Here is a 20,443-nt window from a genome sequence, read left to right on the forward strand (position 1 = left end):
TCAGTCTTTAAAGAATCATAAAACTGGACTATAATTTAAGGGAAATTAAGTTTACTATTAATTTATGTTGAAACAACTTTTAAGATGTGTGCAGGAATATCAGATCAGTGTTTTAATTTGTCAAATTTCCCAGTCAATACAATTGATGAAAATATTTCTGTTTGTACTGAAACAAATACCCCAGATCACAGTGACATGTCACTCTGAAGACAAATTCATGGCAGGATGATAATTTACAAAAATGTTAATGAGAGGCAGGGGGGTTTAATGGGGCGATGCTTCACGGCCCCCCGCCTGGCTCAGCGCTCCCCCTCTGGAGAAAACCAGCCCGCCCAGTTGCGCTGATGAATTAAAGCCGTAACATGACGTCATGAGTTCATCAGAGCAGCCAGGAGTTCGGAGCATCTGGGTCTCCAGATCATTAGAATGAAATCCGTCGGCGCATGCGCGTTGACATCCAGGCTCATGCTGGGGTGAAGCGCGAAGCTCCGAGGCGAAACCTGCGGCGCAGAGAGGAGCTCATGCTCAGAAGGTGCATCTCCATTTGAAGAACGTCCTGGACTTTGACTCGAGCAGACGCTTCAGGGTTTGGACCAAGAAGGTAAAACACAATGGACGCCTAAATAACTTTAATGTAAAAGTATGTTTTAAAATAGACTTTTTGAATGTCTTTTTTCTTCTTCTTGCATTTGGGAATTTTCTTCAATTTCCTTCAAAACTGTAATTTAATTCCACATTTTTCTGTGAAATTCCAGATATGCTTGTGTAGCACCTCATTTAAGTATCTGCAAGTTTTCCCACCTTACATTTTAGTGCACTAAGTCTTGTGCGTAAAAGTGCACTTCTGAACTTAACTCTTCAACACTATTTAAGAAACTTTAGGTTATCCTAAATTGTAGCCTTTAACGTCACATCTTCCCATTAAAAACTCTACTCTAAACTTGTTTATAGCCTAAAAATACATTTTCTCAGTTTAAAAATCTTACCTTTGTGGCAGGATTACGGCTGAAAAAATTTGGGGGGAAAAATTTGTGATTCTGGGTAAAGAGTATCCAAAGAAATAAACATCTTTTTTATGCATTTCTACAATTTTGCCCTTTGTTTATATGGTCACTCTGACATTTTCTTGTGGTTACTATAAGGGAATTGGAGTTAAAAATATGAACAGAATTCAAATTTTATTTATAACTACAGTAATAATCACAAAAGTGAACATTTTTACCCAGAAAATATATTTTAAGTTGAAACCAACAGGTGAAGGTACAAAAGGTTAAAGACACCATAAACAGAATTATTTTGATCAGTTTCTAAAACGGTTATCTAAAATTTAGTTTTAGTGGTACCAAGAACTGAACTACTTTTTTCTCATACAGTGTCCTAACGTTTTTGTAAATGTCATGTTTGTATTATTGTATTCACTTTTGACAACAACACTTAAAATTTCCTTTCAAAATAAAATGCATCGTGTCAAGTAAGATCAACCTGCTGCAGCAGATTTACTTGAAAGCAAAAATGAAAGAAAGTCAAACATGTTTTCTATCTTTTTCCTCCTTTTACTATCAAATATGAACATGACAACATTGTGTAGAATTACTTTTTCCAAAAAAATATCTAATTGGCATGATTTTATGGTATTCAAATAACAAACCACTCTGATAGATTAAACATTTACCATAAATAGTTATTTGACATATTAAAAATCCAAACTACAATCCCGCTATTTATTCAATTTAGGTGCATTTCTCTTCAATACCAAAGAGGCGCAATAATGAATGAAATCCACACGTGGCTCTGGAAACGGTTGTTTTCTGGTCTACAAAGCCTCCTTTTGGTCTAACAAAATCTATGGTTTGCACGATGGTCAATATGTAAAAATGGAATAACTTCTACAGTAAATAATCATGTGCTAAAGCCTCACACACCAACAAACAAAAATCTGATCTTAGATGGGGCTTAAGGCTGAGGACATGGCATTTCACTCCAACATCTCTGTGCCAATGGATATAATCGTGGCTGTGGTGTACTCCGTCTTTGGTAAGCTAAGTCTGCAGAATTTCAAAATCAATTCCTTTTTTTAAATTATTTCTGAACAGCTGAGTTAATAACGCTATGAACAAGTTTAGTTCAATTGCTGCTTAAAAGGAGATGAGTCACAGCAGGATGTGAGCCGACACACTGTGAAGCTGTGCGAGTTTTCTTCTGTCACGGGGCACCAGGATCAGTTCAACTTTTTTTTTACTCCATTCTGTGGAGACACTAAAAGTGGCAGCTGACCAAACATTTTAACAGACTGATAAAGTTGCACCACATTCCAAAAAAATCCTAATCCGGCAGCAGTTCTACATAATGCAGGTTGCATATGTGCACGCTTGGACACGATTCTTTTATATATTGATGTGTAGGACCACCTACAGTTGGCTCTGGTGAGGGGTCAAGCACTGTGAAAAGTCACACCTACTGAATATCACCCTCTGAGAGCTATTTCCTGTTTTAAGAAATTGCATCTTTTAAAATTATTTTCTGTAAAAACAATTAATCATCCTCTGCATGGCAATGTTTGCAGCTCAGCAAACTCACTAAGCAATACTTTAAAGCTCCTACTCAAATGTTTTTCATGCTCTTGCAGATCAATTATTGCAGAGAGGTGTGAACAAAGTATGGGTTGCAGAGGGAAAGTCAATGAATTAAGGGACTGTGTATAACCCGCAGCAATACTTCTGGGTGGTAATTTCATGCATATTCTACTGCTAAGCTGACATTCTAACCTGTGAGCAAATTTGAAGTCACTAAAAATGTATAGTCTGCAAAAATCTGAGAGGAAAAAGCCAACAATCTGCTGACTGCTCATCTAAAATAAAAACAATGTAAAACTCCAGTAATCATCATGTTTACTAATGATAACCAAAGCATTCAGTTTTTGTTACATGTTAAGGATTTCTGCAATTTTACAATATTCTCTAATAATGAATACGCACATATCTTTTTTACGTAAAAATAATCTGCACTTTGAAAAAGTATTGACTTTGATATTTAGAACTTTATTATGGCAATTATTAGAATAAATAAATTTAGTGCAACATCATATGGGTGGGATTATGTAAATTAGATTATTTCTGAAACTATTTCAAGCAATAATCAAATTGTATTTGTTGTGTCGTATGTAGAAGTCCAAATGTCTGAGCAGGAGCAATTCTGAAGTTAAGGGTCTTGAGTGAAATGATCATTCAAAAAACAGCATTCATTCATTCCATCAATCTTTGTTTTTTATGATTCTTTTTTATTAGTTCATGAAATAATTTCGTAAATATAATTGATGTGCTTTTTTTAAATCTTTTTTTGTAGTTTGCACATTTCATAGTATAATGCCAATAACTTACAGTAAAAAAAACTTATGTTCGGATTTTGTTGTCCTATAAAGTACTGTATTTTGTATTAAAGTCGGTCTACAAGTTCATATTTTATTCTTGATATAGACAAGTAAACTGGCACCATCTGTATGTTTTGGTTCACACTGATGCCATCAGATGCATCTGAGATATACAGCAAATGCACTCTAGAGTGCACACGAATGTTGGAACGCCGAACGTTTAGGGTTCTACCAAACATTGCACAAGCGCAGAGATCAAACATAGACGACCTAAAGTTCTTTGAAATGCTTCATCAGGAAAAAGTAATATAGACTATACGTAGGTTAGGGTTTTATTTATTTCATATGCTGATGAAAGTGAGAGTTTTACTTGTTAATCCAGGATAAAAAAAAAACAATCTGTCTATCCCTGCAGGAGTATGTTCTTTGCTTGGGAACAGCACATTATTGTACGTCTTGTATAAGAAAAAACACCTCTTGAAACCTGCCGAGTGGTTCATCATCAACCTGGCAGTCAGTGACCTGGGCCTAACTCTGACACTTTACCCTATGGCGATAACCTCAAGTTTCTACCACAGGTAAGGTTTAACGTTCCCATAGAATTAACTCCTTTATTATGTTTACTGCAAAATCAGTCATACTTTTAGCATGTTTTTTATTGAATATACGCTGTACAAATACCGATCTGCCTGTGCTGTCCTCCTCACACCTCCTTGGCACTCCCACACAGGTGGTTGTATGGAAGAACAGTGTGCTTCGTGTACGCGTTCTGCGGCATGTTGTTTGGCCTCTGCAGTCTCACCACTCTGACCCTGCTGAGCATGGTGTGCTTTGTGAAAGTCTGTTACCCTCTTTATGGTAAGAAGGCATTTCTGAACACAATGAACCATCACATCCTTTAAAATAACCCACAAGAAAGAACTTCACCTCAATGCTTCTTTGATAAGGGAAAAGCAAAAGCACTTGGGATGCTGCTTAGTACACTGGAATCAGGCCTTTTATTTGGACTCAAGGCAATATATGCAATATTTATTTACAAAGCCTCTCAAATTCTATCTCATAACCACTGATTAATAATTAATAATCAGTGTTGTGCTTTCAGACTGAATACAGTTTCAGGCCTTTGTATTCAGGCCTGTTCAGCTTTCAGCAAACTCCTTTAGGTGTCGTCACTGTGAAGCAGCTTTCACTGATTTCCACATCGGTAAAGGGAAAACTGGATCTGAGCCAAAAAAAATGAAAAATGAGGCCTTTTACTTAAAAAAAATAAAAAGATAACAGAGACCAAATGAAGAACCAGAGACCTGCGGGCTTAAACAATTAACCTACAACAACAGAGCAGACAACTTTTAGCTCTGTGGACAAACAGAACCAAAATTACTTATTAAAAAGGAACATTTAAATGATAACTATAGGTCAATGAAGCCCAACTGGTAACTTGGCCCATAAATTTGAGTTAAAAAGCATAAAAATAACTCAAAGTAACTGACGACAAGCAAGTACGATGCAGTATTGGGCCCAAAAAAAAAAAAAGTGACAAAATTATGAGAAAAAAAGTCAACAATTTACAAAAATAAAGATGTAGGATTGTGAAAAGTCGTAATTTTACTAGAATAAACTCATAGAATTATTCAATAAGGAGAGATCTCAGAAATGCAAATGAAGATTTATTTGAGATACAAAAATGTGCATGAAGTAGTCCATAGTCTTTCGGCGGTTAGGCTCTGAGCAGATGATGTCTTTATCATGTCTGGTGGGATAAGCTCGACCGTAGATGGATAAATCCTCAGAGCCTTAGACACTAATTTGGTTCTTTTTTGTTTTTATTTTTTTCACTAAACAACTTTTTGCCTCATAATTTGATACAAATATATAACTTGATCATCTATCTACAGGTTTATACATGCAAAATGTTGTCTATCTTATAATTTTAAGACTTTAGTCTTGTAAATTTATTAATTTTTTTTATTTTATGTAGTGGCCCTAACTCTCCGTCATACAAAAGGATTTTGAATGACACAGAATTAGTTAAAACCTCTTGTCAAAGTCTTGCTACTTTGAAAAATAATTTTTTGGGCTGTTGTTCTGTCGTAACATAAAAGCTATTGAACATGAGTAAAAGTCAAGATGTGTTTATTCAGGAGAGCTTTTAGTTGATTTTATTCCTTGTTCTACTATGTTTACCGTTTTTATTATTATCATGGGATTATATTACTACTTTGTGTTTTTTTTATGATTTTATGCTCCTTTTGTAAAGGCAATTTGTGATTTGTTCTAAGAAAAGTGCTATAGAAATACAGATATTCTATTCCAACATATTGCTAAACATTCAATAAATACCTTATCTGGTCCTAAAATCAAAAGTAGGAAGTTGCTATAGTATATTAACTTTGTGAATAGTGTCCTTTTTAAATTTTTTATCATAAAATAGGCTACTGAATTTCTCTCCCCCCCCCCCCCATTTCTAGACTATAAGATAGAAATGTCTGTATAAAAAAGGGAATCTGCATATATAAAACGTGTATTAAAGCTGCTTAACATGCAAGTTACAAAGACTTTTTAAAGCACGATTGCACCAGGATGCTCAGACAAGGAAAGTACAAATGGAAGTAAAATTCAAAGAGCTTAGAACTAGTTAATTTGCTCACCTGCTGGTCATAAAGACACATTTTTGTGTCAAAACTAACAGACAGCTTCAAAGCTCATAGAAAATTCAGCCACTCCTTCTAATTAGCCTTGAAGTCCAGTGGAAGAAAAATAACCTAAGATTCTAAGGTTTCTGACTAAACTTGTTTTATACTTTTATGGCTTAACTAAAATATTTAGGAACTAAAGGCAGACAAATTGCTAAATTAGAGTAGCTTTGTTAAATGATTGAAAAATGTTAAATATGGACCTTATCTGTTTTACAGGGAACAGGTTTAACTCTTTTCACGGCCGGCTGCTCATTGCCTGCGCATGGCTCTATGCCCTGTTGTTTGCCTGCTCCCCTCTGGTTCACTGGGGAGAGTATGGGCCAGAACCCTACGGAACCGCCTGCTGCATTGACTGGCGCCTGTCCAACCAACAGGCCACAGCGCGCTCCTACACTGTGGCACTCTTCATCTTCTGCTACATCCTTCCGTGCTGCATTATTGTCGCGTCCTACATGGGCATTCTGGTCACCGTGCAAGCATCCCGGAAAACCATGGAGCAGCATTCATCCAGGGAGACGCACATGAGCAGCATTCAAACAATTATAGTTAAGGTAGGAATAGAGTTTACAAATATCATTGAAGAACGTCAAATAGAGAATATACACTGTCACATTTATATTGGTCACATATTATTAACTAATTGAATTTCCTTGATACTGTTTCTTTATTTTTTGTCAAACTTATTTTAGTACTTGTGACTTCTCGTTGATTTTATTATTTTCTTATGTATATTCTACAGTATATTTTTGAGTTGCAATAGGTGAAGGCCTTAAATAAGCCTTTTAAGTTTTTGCCTCTCCCTGCACTTAATTACCTTTTAAAGGTTTTCTTGTTGCGTTTTAAATGTGTACAAACAATCAACTAAACTTAGAACAACTTTCATGTAGCTTAAAGGCCATGTCCAATCTAAGGTGGGTAAAAAAATAAAAGAAGTTATGTTTATTATTTTATTTCTATCAATCCTGCATATTTACAGTGTCTCATTACTTTTAGAGTACTCTACACCGTTTGTATGCATTGTCCCTTAAATAAATAAATACAAATACTGACATTTGTTTTGCAAACTACAGCAATTTCTAAATTAGTAATGAAGGACTTGACATGCCTTCAGCCTGAATTTGAATTTATTCAAGCTTTTAGCGTTCCTCAGTTTTTTTTTTTAAATCAAACAAAAGAAATGTCAAAACGCCCATTTGTATTTTAAGTTAATGCAAAAAAAACAACTAATCGATACCTGCAAGAATGCACTTTGAGAGGCATCGTCCTTAATTTGGGCTTGCAATCCCTCCCAGCTTCAATGTGGAATCCTTTGTTGGGACGAATAACTACGCAGCTGAAACTGCATTGAAAGAATTTTTTCGGCCAACGCTCCGCCCATCTCAGAGCTTTTCTAGCAACTAGTTATGAATCTTTTTTTTTTTTTTCATTAGGAATTGACTGTTTGTAGACAGCGATGGTGAGGTCAGACCAAAACACTTTGCAGTTGCACCAGATTCAGTTCTCCAGGAGTTGGTTCACATATCTGCACATATCTTTAACCAAAGGTGAGAAAGCCACTACATACATTCCGCACATGTTGCAGGGATAAAAATTGGTGATACGTGAATAAACATAGAAAGTGAGAAGTTCTTTATGTGAAATTTTTACAGATGCATCACTTCGCTAATGAACCACGTTAAAACCACGGAAGAAGTACGAATAAACCACACAACATAAAACATGAACAGTTTGATTATTGTTTAAATGCAATTATTAGTTGTCCGTCAATTACGTCATTTAAACGTGATATGTCGTCTACGCGATATAAACGTTATAGGCTACATAGGTAGTACATGCAGGAAAAGTCTGTCAAACATACATCAACACATGTGACTGCTCTGAGACACTGAATTTGTAAATGCCTTTAATATTTAACTTTTAAACAAGTATAATAGGAAGGTAAATAGAACCTTAAAATGAATGTTCTGCAAGGGTTGTTTATCTGACAAAATGCAGCTTTATGAGGTTTATTTCAGCTGCTCACATCTTGTTAAACCAATTATTTAAAAAAAAATCAGTTTTAGGATTTGCAAATTAAATAAAACCATGAATTAAAAGATAAAATACAGACTCATTGTGACATTTCTAAAAAAAAAAGCTTTTTTTTTATTGTTGGATTGTTTTTTTTGTTTTTTTTTGTTTCAGAAAATAAACTTTTTTCACAGATATCATTTTATTATTTGAGCTAAATGAAATGTTATATAAAAATACAAAACTACCAATGAAGCATGTTTGGCCGGAAAAAGTTTACAGTTGGGATATTTAGTGCGATGAAAAAAACTAATAAAATGTGCTTTTGCCATTCTTTGAAATATTGTTTGAAATTTAGGATTTTACTTTACATAAAATCACCCTCTTAAATCAATATCTATATTTTTAATAAAATAAAAAAGCTAAGTTTAAAATATTTTTTACAAATTAATAAAAAAAGTTTTAGTCTGGTAGGTAAATAAGAATTTATGATGATTTAAAGGCAGTTTTGATGTCACTACATTTTTAGCACAAATGTGTCTTATCGTCTTTTGTGTTTTAACACTTAAAAAAAAACCTGTTACAAATTTGGTAATTCAAAACTTTTTTGTCATATTTTTATTTAAATATGAACTTTTATTTAGCTAATTTAGTATTCTGCAAGTTTTAGCTATCATTGTTTAAAGCACTTATCTACAATTAACAGTATAGATCTTTTTTTTAATATTTCGTTGTAGCCTTTAGCTCTTTATTGCCTCAGAATTTTATATATAATTTTTGGCTCTCCTGAGCTTTTTTGTTCAACTTTTTTAACTTGTTATTTTTAGGCAAGTAACAAAAATGTTTTGTTTATTTTTATATTTATTATAAATGAATAAAGTTTATATTTTTAACAACTATACAACATTTTCAAAGAGCTTTTTTTCTTTTCTTTTTGAAGCTAAGTGTGGCCGTCTGCATCGGTTTCTTTGCTGCCTGGAGTCCCTACGCTATGGTTTCCATGTGGGCTGCCTTTGGACAAATTGACAACATCCCCCCACTTGCGTTTGCCGTGCCAGCCATGTTCGCCAAGTCCTCCACCATTTACAACCCAATTATCAACCTGCTGCTGAGACCCAATTTCCGTAGGATAATGTGGAGAGATGTGGGAGAACTTTACCATAACTATCTGAAGGGCTGCCTCTGGCCCAAGGGCCAAACTAAATGCTGCAGAAAGATAAACATCAGGGTTGGACTTGGCACAACTCACCGACAAACCAGCCGCTTCCCTTCATCCGTCTCTCCACCTATAATGACGATAGAAGGTCAGAGCTGTCAGAGGTGTGAGGATACGTTCACCTGCTTCAGACACTACCCAGCAATGTGTGCTGGCAATGGCAAGGCAGCTAACAGGGACCCATCAGTGGATCAAGAAACGCCAGTTTCGCAAAGGCAGAAGCAGACTAGTGAAGGAGATTCCTCCAGGAAGTCCCTGATGGCCACAGTAAGGACGACAGAAACAAACAACTTCCACATTACCTTGGAGATGATTCCAAGGCCCAGCCAAGAGGCTTGGAACTGATCATGCGGACTGGAAAACAATATTATAAGCTTCTTTATTTTAATTGTCATTATTCATTTTGTAGATTTTTTTCTGTCAAATCTGCTCATTTTTCTGCAATATTGTTTAAAAGTGTTAAAAATGGGAATGAAGGCACAAACTTTATGCCCCAGCAACATTTGCACTCTTTTTAAAATAAAGTCAAGGTAACTTTGAGTTTTACTAGTTTTTTCCTAACATAACTGTATTTGATCCATTAAGAAATGTAATTATCAAAGGAAAAAAGACTTTAAAATACAGGAAAATATTAAACTGCAAAGTAAAAATACGGATACTAGTAAATGCTTTTTCTTAAAAAAACAATTATTTTATATAAAAATAAAAAAAACTTCTGTTTTCTCTTTTGCTGACAAGGTTTTCTTGATCTTTCATACCAACAGCATGGTGTTGATGATAAAAATGAGACGTTTTTCTTAAAAAACTGTTTGCAATGACCTTCCGATGGCCCCTTAGCCACCGTTTCCTCTTGAAAGCTGCAGATCTGAAGCTGTTTCTTCAGTCACATAAACATCCAGATTTTAATTATTTTTCCCACTTGTACACATTTCATGTCACTGTCTGGGACTTTAAGGGTTTAGTCATCTCGTGCACTGATTTTTTTTTTCTTAATTATTCAAGCTTTTGAGGGTCCTCAACTGTCTCTCCTATCATGAAACCTCAAATAAGTCATGATGAGCAAAACAAAAAATTTGACTTATTTCACCTCCAGATGAATAAAATAAAAAAACTGTTTTATGTTGGCAGACAAGAAAAGATTCTACAAATCGAGCAAATTCAGGATGGGTTACGTACACACACAAAAAGGGATTTGTTGGTCAAATTGGTTATTTATTTTGTGGAACCTAAAAAAAATTACCAAAATTCTGAGTTTTTAAAGGTCTTTCAACTTGTAAAATAAGATACTAAAAATTGGCTGATTTCACATTTGCACAAACATTCTGTCCCAATTAAATGAAATGTTTTGTTTTTGTCCAACTTTATTTTGCCACACAAATATACTCGCCTGTTTTGAGTCATTAAAACCTTTATTTATTGTTAAGAGAACTGAAATCCTGCCGATTTGTGACCATAAATCTTGCGTAGATTCCATGGGTTCTGTTTGTTTAGACTTGGAAGAATTAAAAAAAGAAAAGTTTGATTTTCAAAGGAGGTATTTACTCACCTTGTGTTTAAATCTAACGAATGTTGTGCTAAAATGTAGTTTTAATCTTCGTTCAGTGTCAGCCCTTGAGGATTTTTCAGAAAACAATGTTTTCTTTTCTCATTTTGTGTCCCTCAGAAAGACTAAAAAGATTGGTCTGAAGATGAGGTGTGTGCTTTTGAGCCCAGACACGGAGTAAAGCGATCAGGACGCATCTGCAGGCAGCCAGATTTGAGAAAGAGCAGAGAAATACGGAAGAGATGTTGGTTCTGCGTTTATTTGGATTGTCCAAAAGAGAGAACCACAAAGTTCAAGAAGTTTACCTTACAAGAGAAAATCACAGAATTGTACAGATTGGAAGTCACATGAGTAAATAAAATAAAATCAGTCAGACCGTCATAAGGTAAAGCAACTCATAAGGTAGAAGACAAAGTGGCGTCTGCACAGAAGATCCAACACTGATATTCATAAAACTCTCAAAGTACAAAAGCAGGTTTGTTTTTTTAAAGCTAAAAAACATGGATTTTTTACAGTATGACCACAGACACCCCAGCAATACGTCATTACAAAAATTCATTAATGTTCGTTCATGTTACCTACTGACATTTTGTATTCTTCTGATTCTGTTAAAACTGCACATATTTGCTGACTGTTTACGTCTTTTAATGTTTTGATCAAATGAAGTCAAAACATACCATTTCCATACCTGAGGTTTTGGCCCTGTACGGGTCACGTGATGGCACACATAGAATGAAATCTGTAATACTGTGGACTGAAGGATATGGTGTGGTTATTCTGAGCCAGGCTTGATTTGTGGCAACATTTAAGTCACATATATAGGATAAAAGGCCTCAATACATTTGTCCAACTTGGTTAGAAGTAAATGAGGCAAACTGAAGAGCGCCAGAGGTTTAGGCCACGTGAGAAAGACCGCACATGTCCAGTATCTTCTGAATGACATCTACTTTAATGTTTCCATCCAGAGCTCTGCAAAGTTTTCCAACGGTGCAGCCAATGGATCCCTCCTTCATTTTCCAGCGCTCCAGCATCTGGTGGACCATCTCCGGCAGGCCGTCGCGGTAGTAATCGTGCTCTATGGTCTGGATTTCCACATCCTTTAGACCCAACCGACGGGCACAGCGCTTCCAGCTGTTCCCTATGTTCTCTGTCAGCAAATACAGGTGCTCCTCTGTCACGGCTTGGTCCTCTAAAAACATTAAAAACAATAAAAAAACCAGTGTAAATAATTAAGTGCATCATATGGCAAAAATGGAAAAAGCTACAACTACTCTGGAAAAGGCTGTACAATTGTTGGATTTGACTGCCAAAACTAATCAGTAAATTATTTTATTTCATAAAATAATATATCTTACCATTTCTGAATGGTATTGCACTGATCTAATTCATATACCAAAAACATTAATAGATAAATGATAAGCATTTTTAAGTTTCAACCAACAACTTCTTCTCAGAAAAGAGCAATAGCACCTTTTGTCCAGCAGAGGGAGCTCCTCCTGTTTGCATTCTCCATTTTTTTATGGTGAACTAAAACTACAGACCTGTTTATTTAAATAAAAAAGGCTCCTTTAGCTTAAAAATGTAACAAAAAATTATCATTATTTTTTTTTGCTTTCATTTTAACGTTGACTATACAAATAAAGACAGAAGTTTTATGTCAAAATTTTACACAAATATTAAAAAACAATTTGTATTTAGGCATCAAAATTATTTTCAACTTTCAAAAACATGTAATTTAGTGGTGATCTCAATATCTTTAAATTCCCATTTTAGCCATTAATAAACACTTAAAGACACACTCTGAAAATTGTGCTTTTTAACACGTTTAGCATTTTTCTCACGATGGAGGACATCTATAAAGAGAATTAATGTCTTTACTCAAATCTTGACATCAATTTTTTGAATTGACAATGAATTAAATCGGCAACCACAAATTATAATAATTATTAATAATAATAATTATAAATCTAACTTTTTCTAAACTTTAACACACAAGTATAGTGTGTGAATCCACAAAAAAAAAGGAACTGACCGTATTTTAAAAGGCCTTCTTGGATGGGAGACAAGCTGCTTCCAGACACACACTGTGAAGAAACGGGGTTGTCAAAGGCTCTGATACTCAGAGTGTTGTTGTTTCCGATTTGGATCCCACTGGCGTTCTGAATGAACAGGGGTCCTGCAGAAGGTACATGTAAAGTCACTGTCCCCAAGCAGATGGAAGTATTCGAGTGCGTTTTTGTGTACCTGGCTCCTGTGGTTGGAAACCTTTAGACGGGGTCCCACAGCCACTAGCATTCATATCAGGAACAAAGGTATCAGGAACCGGGTAAACTGGCCAGGACTGCTGGCGGTCTAAATGGGGGTGTAAATGCTGGTTAACCTGCTGCAGAGAGGACATACTGGCAGAGGCATTTAAATGGGTCGGCGTTGGTGAGGCCATAGAACTGGGATTCACTGGGTTCAGAGGAAAGAAAAGCTGGTCTGAACCGGTCGGCTGCACCGGCTCTTTAGTCCAGGAATGGACGGAGGACGTGTCTCTTGCCGGCGGCCTCCCACTTTGATCCAAGGGACTGACGTGGTTTTGCAATAGGTGATTTGGGGCATTGTTGTAGTAGCTGCTGGCGGCCGGGGGATGCATGTCAGAGTTATAGCTGCCATGTATGTGGTAATAAAGCTCTCGACCCAGCTTCTCCTCCAGCTCTGAAGGTTGTCTGGCATCTGCTTGAATGGAATCCCCCAATGGTTTATAGTTGATGACATGGAGATCCTCGATGCTGGCTTCAACTGGTACCGAAACATTTGTATCTGAACTCACCAAAGGAGCAGGGGAATCTAACGGAATTAAAAGATGTTAACTTTTTCACCATGTTTTTTCAAGGATTTGTTTGGAATAAAACTTAGACCAACCTTGCTCGTTTGTCAAAAAGCTGTCATGTCTCACAGACAGTAATTTCATCTTCTCAACAAGTGTCATTGGGCCCTCATAGTTTTCCTGCAAAAAGAAAAGAAAATACATTCATATATTTAACGCAGTAATTGCTTGTGATGATCTCCAAACTAAAAAAAAAAAAAAAACTAAATGTTAAAAATAAATTCTGTTCAAGCTAAACCTAAATGGTTGCTCTCAAAGGATTCACCTTCAGATCCTGTAAATCGTTCTCTATATGGGGTTCCAGATTTTTGGCATAAAAAGGACAGAAAATGTCGTAGGCTTCTGCAAAAAAAGATAAAAAGAAAAGTTAGAGTAATTGCGAGAAGTTACACTACTCACAATAAGTTAAGGATATTGTGAAAAACTCAGTGGATTACTCATAGGGACCAAAAGCAAACAATTCTAAAAGGAAAACCTTTTCAATGGGGCATCTATTTAAACAGAAAAAGCTGATTTTTGTCAGGAGGTCATTCAAACAGCCATGAACACATAGTGTCACTTAACAAACGAGCAGCGGCACCTGGCCATAGCGTGCATTCAGGTTAGTAGTCGGTGGTCAGATTTTGCAGGTGAGGTTGTCTCAAAGTGTCATCAGCAGACTACTGGCAGAGTTCAGGACAGACCCAGTGACAGACCGCAACCATGAGCAGAACCTAAGGACCTCTGACCTCCAACACGGTTTAGCAAACGCCGCACAGCTGCAAGCCCATTTACCAGATGTGATGGGGGGACTAGGGTTTCCAGACAAACCATTCCCAACCAGCTCCACCGCCTTGACTATAATACCTGCCTACTGTTGCAGGTGACTCTACTGACACCAAGACACCGCCGTGAACATTTGCAGTGCGAGACCATGTGACTTGGACAATCCAGCAATGGTCTGCTGCCCTGTTCACTCATGAGTGTCGGGTCACCTCACACAGAATTGCTGGTCGTCAGCGTTGCTGGAGAGGGTGAGGTGAGCGATACGCAGAGGTCGACATGATAGAGGAGCTGCATCAGTCTGTCTGAGCAAGCATCATTAGTCATTGCACGTAATTACCTCAAAACCATAGAGCTCACCATCATCCCCCAATTCTACCTGCAACCCCCCCAAATTTCTGTTCATGGCTGCTGGTGCTCCACCACATCGTGCCAGAATTGTCACAGTTCAACTTAAGGAAGTGGCAGGTCCTCATATGGGTTGTCCAGCAATGAGCCTCGACCTGAACCCCAACGCTCACATCTGGGACGATCGTATTCCACACCCAGTGACCTGGCAGAACTGGATGTAGCACTCGTAAAGGAGTGGAAGGCTTTTCCTCAGAACCGTATTATGAGGCTCGTGACGAGTCACTGTCAAGCTGTCATGGTGGAAATAGTTGATATTTGTTATTCTGGGCCATTGTTATTATGGTCTTAATTTGTGGTAATAAATATAAAACTAATGAAAATGGTATTATTATTATTATTAGTACCGTATTTTCCGGACTATAAGTCGCACTTTTTTTCATAGTTTGGCAAGGGGTGCGACTTATACGGCGCAGCGACTTATATTAGAAATAAATTGAAATAAATACATTGTTAACCCTCCTGTTATGTGCATTTGTGAGGAACAGAGATGATGTTCCTGGGTCAATTTGTTGTATGAGGTATGTTAAGTGTTAAGAGGATGTTAAGTGACTCAGAGAATCAGCAAACTTTTTTTTACAGTAAGATCTTGAAGGCTAACAACATAATATTCTATTTTCCAATGATTTCATAGATTCAGAAATGCAATAAAAGTAAAAACTGTTTCTACAAATACAGGATGAAAACAGAGTATTAGTTGGCCAATGATGCTTCATGAAAGGAATAAATAAATAAGTATGCATGAGAATAAATTACTGTGAAATTATTAGATAAACAGTCTGCTTTGATTGTGTCATATAAGGTTGTGAAAGTTAAAATGCGACTTATAGTCCAGTGCGACTTATCTGTGTTTTTTTCTACTTTATAATGCATTTTTGGGCTGGTGCGACTTATACTCCGGTGCGACTTATAGTCCGGAAAATACGGTAGTAGTAATATCATAGGGAACTTTTACATATTTCATCAAAATTGTGACGATATAGGAAAACAAGTCATGTTAGTAACAATATCCCAAACTTATTGTGAGTAGTGTCTTTCAAGAAGTCCGTCTATCCTTTTGGAGCCATAAAAAAACTAACTCCACTGTTTTAACAACTGCATGTTGCGTCTGTCACAAAGAGACGCGTGCCTTTAAATGAAGGTCGCTCCTCTGGATTGTCGCTCCAGCACCGCTTCATAAGCTGAACCACCTCTGAAGGTGTGTCTTCAGGAATGAGGTCCTCTGCCGGTCGGTCTCCGTCACGAACACACCGGCTTATTTGGTCTTCACTCCTCGCGTCTGCACAGAAACATTTTCGGTTGCTTGTTTTATAAAAAGGTGCAGCAGGGGACCCGCAACTTCAACGTTCATGCTGGAAAAAGCTTTTGAACGTGTGTACGGATCTCAAAGCTCACTGGCGTATGGCTCCTCCCCCGTTAGAATGACCCAGACTACGATTCCAAAACTGTAAACGTCGGACTTCTCAGTGGAGGGGGTGTGGATGCTCCTCAGGTGCTCCGGGGCCATGTAGCTTAGCGTGCCGGCACCTCTAGCCCCGGATGTCTGTCCACTACGGCTTTTCCTGCGAGATTCCTCCTTTGTGAGTTTGCTCCATGTTTGGCAGGTGGCCAGGCCGAGGTCTGCAATCTAAAAAGAAATATTTAGTGTCTGGAAATGAATGAATTAATAAGCTAGGCGTTATTATGACTTAAGTTTTTTTCATTACCTTGATGTGAAAATCCTTATCCACTAAGATGTTTTCTGGCTTGATGTCCTTGTGAATGACACGTTTCTCTGTAAGGTATATCATCCCTTCCAGAACCTCGAGGATGATTCTGCCTTTGATGGAAATGGGCACCTTGACCTAAGAAGACGGAGCGCTGAGTGAACCAGGTTTATTGGGTTTCAGAATCATTTAAGTAAACTAAGCCTGCACAATAAATCAAACATTTGCCATTATTGCAATATCAGAAAATGCAATTATGAAATAATCTCAAGGCAGCTTGAAGTGTTGAAGGATCAAATTCAGCCGTTTATACATCTGACCAATCGGATACTTCCCTTCACGTCATTAGCCAATCAACGTCACGTCAATAGCCCTTTTTTGCCAGAAGACAGTCATCTATATAGACTGGGGTCATTTGGAGTCTGATTTAAAGACAGACTATAATGAAAAATGGTGTGTTTGGTGTTTTTAACATGTTGTTGACACATGAAGAAAATTACGCTTCTGAGTATTTCCTTTTCCAAATCGCTGTGAATCAGGAGCATTTTTTGTTCCGCCAGTCATGTTGGGTTGCGGGTGTTTTGGGCTGTAAGCTAGCAGGAGAGCATGTAAACAGAAAGCTCTCAGTTATGGGTGACGGGAAGAGGTGTCGGGGTGGCTCCGCACCAACAGTCCTGCCCACAACTCAGATGAATTTTTAATGCATAAACTATGTCCCAGAAAATGACACAAGTTTTTTAATGATTTAGCTTCAACTTTTCAGCTGTACAGTAAATGTAAAAGCCTACGTACCGTCTCCAGCATGACTAACAGGTTGCCCCGAGGGAGAAGTTCCAGAACCAGAGAGCAGTCCCTGTCCTCCATGACCACACCCAGCAGCTTGACCACACGCTCATGGTTCAGACTTGCCATGATGCTCCCCTCCTCCAGCAGCGACCTTTTACTTTCTCTGGAAAAAGACCATTTATAAAGAGGATGCATGAAGAAAAGACAACATCCCACCCCTGTGTCTTAACGGCAGGGTCCAAAATAATCTTCATTATTATAAGTGATCAAAACCATAATTTAACTGATTCAGTCTTATTCCAGTTTTCCTGTTTTTATTTTTTTAAGTCACAGTTTGCAAGTGAAAGCGCAACATTACTGCTGTTTAGAATGATTACGCACTCAAACCTTTAACATTAAATGTCACTGTTTAAGACTCACAAGTTATGGAAACGCTATGATGCACTTCAGTGCTTTTTAACACAAACTGTCCAAGTATTCTGTCATCAGCATGAACGTAACAATGAAATAAGAAATAAATGGTCAAATAAAAACTGAAATAAGTAAAAAGCAGAAAATAAAAAGATAATCACTGCACCAGTTAGCCAATTTGTTTCTTCTCATAAACTAAGAATGATTATGATTATACAGTACATGACTGCAGAAAAGTAAAATTATCACAGAAATCCTGATTTTGTTGTTGAAGTTCTCAGTGCAGAACAGATTCTGATTTACAGAAGTTTTAATAAAAGCGACGTTCTTTTTTTTCTTTTTTGAAGGTTTTTTTTTTTTTTTAAGGAGGGGTCTGACTTTAAAGAGAGATAAAGACGTGACGCAGAGGTGGAGATGTTGAGGTTTGTTTTGATGAGCATGGATAAAACCCAGAAACAAGCTCAGTGTCGATGTCTGGTCATCTTTTGATCTATTCTCCAAGGGTCCCCAGTGGTCTTTTCATGATAAATGTACCGTTTTCTAGGACATAGTTTCTGCAGAGGAGCAGTAGTTCTTAAAAATTCACCTCTGAGTTGTGAGCAGGACTATAGGTTTGGTGCAGCCCCGGCCCCTCTTCCCGTCACCCATAACAGAGCTCTGTGCTTACATATTCTCCCGCTAGCTTACAGCCCCGTTTTGAGTCAGATTCCAGCTCAGACGAGGAAAAGGAAGACGTACATGGATCTATTTGTCTTCATCCAAAAGAGCGGAGCAGGGAGCCTGTGGCTTGCTGTTGTAGGTTCTACATCACACCTATAAGCTTTTTCCAATAGCTTTATTTACCTATGTATTTATTTTTGCTACACTTTTTTCATTCATTTTCTGTACCGCTTTGTCCCTTTCGGGGTCACGGGGCTGCCGGAGCCTATCCCGGCTTTTTGCTACACCTGATTGACAACTATCTAGATAAAAAAATAAAAGAATGCATTTTTGATGTTAATTTTCTTTATACATGTCCTCCTTCGTGATAAAAAATACAACAGGAACATGTTAAAAACGCCACAAATGCTATTTTCATGGGTGTGGGCCTTTAATGGATTGAGTAAAGATGAAGATCTTGGTTTAAACCTAGACTGGCTGTGGCGACCCATGAGGGGAGAAGCCAAAAGGATCAGAAGATAGAGATCTTATATGTATTACTTTAACTGTAAAACCCAAACAAACAAAATAAAAGTTGCTTGTTGGTAAAGGCAGCTCTTTGGAGGTACATTTCAGAATCACTGATTAAATGAAATAAAATCACTGTAGTTAAAGTGTCATTATTATTATTATATATATTAATTGTTATGTGAACATCTGCCACTGTTTACCACACATGTCATGTCCTTTCACATGCAGATGCTCCAATAAAAGAACTGAATCCCTGAGAACTGGATTCTGTTCAGGGGGAAACCCCCAGATCATGGTGACAATCAGGCCAACACTTACTCGCTACGCAGAGGACCGGTGTATAAAGTCTTCAGGACCACCTGGCCGAGGGTCGCGTGGTAGCACAGATAAACTTCCCCGAAGCCTCCGTAATCCAGCGGCTCTCTTTTAATCAGATCCGTCGGCCTCATGTGAAGTGAGGTTTGCGGCGCGGAGGCCATCCCTGCGAGAACTTTACAGACCTGGACACGCCGAGGCTCCCACACACACGACCGGCTAACACTCTTCGTAGAAAACAAACCAAAACGTTGAAATTAAGCATGAAATGACACAAATTCAACCTCCCGGAACTTTCAGGTCACGTCGAAAGCCAAAGGAGGCAAAACAAGCGAGCGCCTTCAAGTTTCGGGGCGTCCGGAAGTAAACAAGTACAACTTTTCTTGACAGCAAAAACTTGAAATAATGAAACTACACTATAACCGCCATACTTCTCATTCAATGACATCACCACAGAATAAAATTAAAAGGTGACCTTCTATTCCAGGTGTTCTTTAATTCAAACGACGGCCACTTCCGCGGACTTCCGGGATTTCCTTGAAGTGAAACTATCGACATTCCGTTAAAACTACAAGCAGCCTTACAAGTCGATTACCGAGAAAGAACCCAGGTTAGATAGTCGATTCAGATTTCACAGGCTGATCACATCAGCGTGAGACAATAAAAAATAAAATAAAAATAAAATGACATAAAAAATGCACCTTTGACTGCATTGAACTAAATTTATAAATAAATATAGAACATGATTTGTATAAGTAAATATTTTGCGATAAAGCTACATCTGGGCTCTGCCTGTTTAAGACGTAAACACTTAAATTAAGTGTGCAAGTGTGCACAGCATCCTGATTTAAATTATTTCAATCAAATATTCTATATATTTTTAGATTTGAATTTTTTACTTTGTATCAAAAGGTCAGTAGCAACTCAGCTGCACAAATACAGAATATTAACAAATAAAAAAAATACTTACGGTATTTTTTTGAAACAATCACAGAAAGCCAGTTTTTTTTTATTTTTTATAAAAGAACACAAGTCTTACACAACAATTTAAAATAAAAGCTTAACACATCCACAAACTAATTTGAAAAAAAAAATGCAACCACAAGGGGGCGCAATTCAGTGATTAAACGCCAAAGTAAAATGCAGTGTAAGGAGGGGCATCTGTTGTATGAACAAAACCC

The 20,443-nt window shown here is 37.3% G+C and overlaps 2 protein-coding genes across 3 annotated transcripts; one reads left to right on the forward strand and one right to left on the reverse strand.

Annotated features, from left to right (window-relative positions):
* Positions 1-420: 420 nt before the first annotated feature.
* On the forward strand, positions 421-9,824 carry opn7a (opsin 7, group member a). Its single transcript, XM_004079373.5, has 6 exons — positions 421-601; positions 1,947-2,034; positions 3,783-3,945; positions 4,098-4,225; positions 6,280-6,614; positions 9,014-9,824. Exons 2-6 carry the CDS (start codon positions 1,947-1,949, stop codon positions 9,632-9,634), a joined length of 1,335 nt encoding a protein of 444 aa, XP_004079421.1. The 5' UTR covers positions 421-601; the 3' UTR covers positions 9,635-9,824.
* A 1,251-nt stretch (positions 9,825-11,075) lies between these two features.
* On the reverse strand, positions 11,076-19,861 carry ripk1l (receptor (TNFRSF)-interacting serine-threonine kinase 1, like). 2 transcript variants are annotated; one of them, XM_011486911.4, is made up of 11 exons: positions 19,738-19,861; positions 19,266-19,489; positions 17,373-17,529; positions 16,581-16,718; positions 16,270-16,501; positions 16,004-16,153; positions 13,970-14,046; positions 13,740-13,824; positions 13,077-13,664; positions 12,865-13,008; positions 11,076-12,021 (listed from the first exon to the last, which is right to left on the reverse strand). In XM_011486911.4, exons 2-11 carry the CDS (start codon positions 19,424-19,426, stop codon positions 11,726-11,728), a joined length of 2,028 nt encoding a protein of 675 aa, XP_011485213.1. In that variant the 5' UTR covers positions 19,427-19,489; positions 19,738-19,861; the 3' UTR covers positions 11,076-11,725. The 2 variants fall into 2 exon arrangements, with proteins under 2 accessions (XP_011485213.1, XP_011485212.1); XM_011486910.4 differs by lacking the exon at positions 19,738-19,861 and having other exon boundaries at positions 19,266-19,731.
* Between the last annotated feature and the right edge of the window lie 582 nt (positions 19,862-20,443).

This window comes from Oryzias latipes, chromosome 17, assembly GCF_053564925.1.
Source record: "Oryzias latipes strain Hd-rR chromosome 17, Olatipes_Hd-rR_3.1".
Classification (NCBI taxonomy): Eukaryota; Metazoa; Chordata; class Actinopteri; order Beloniformes; family Adrianichthyidae; genus Oryzias; species Oryzias latipes.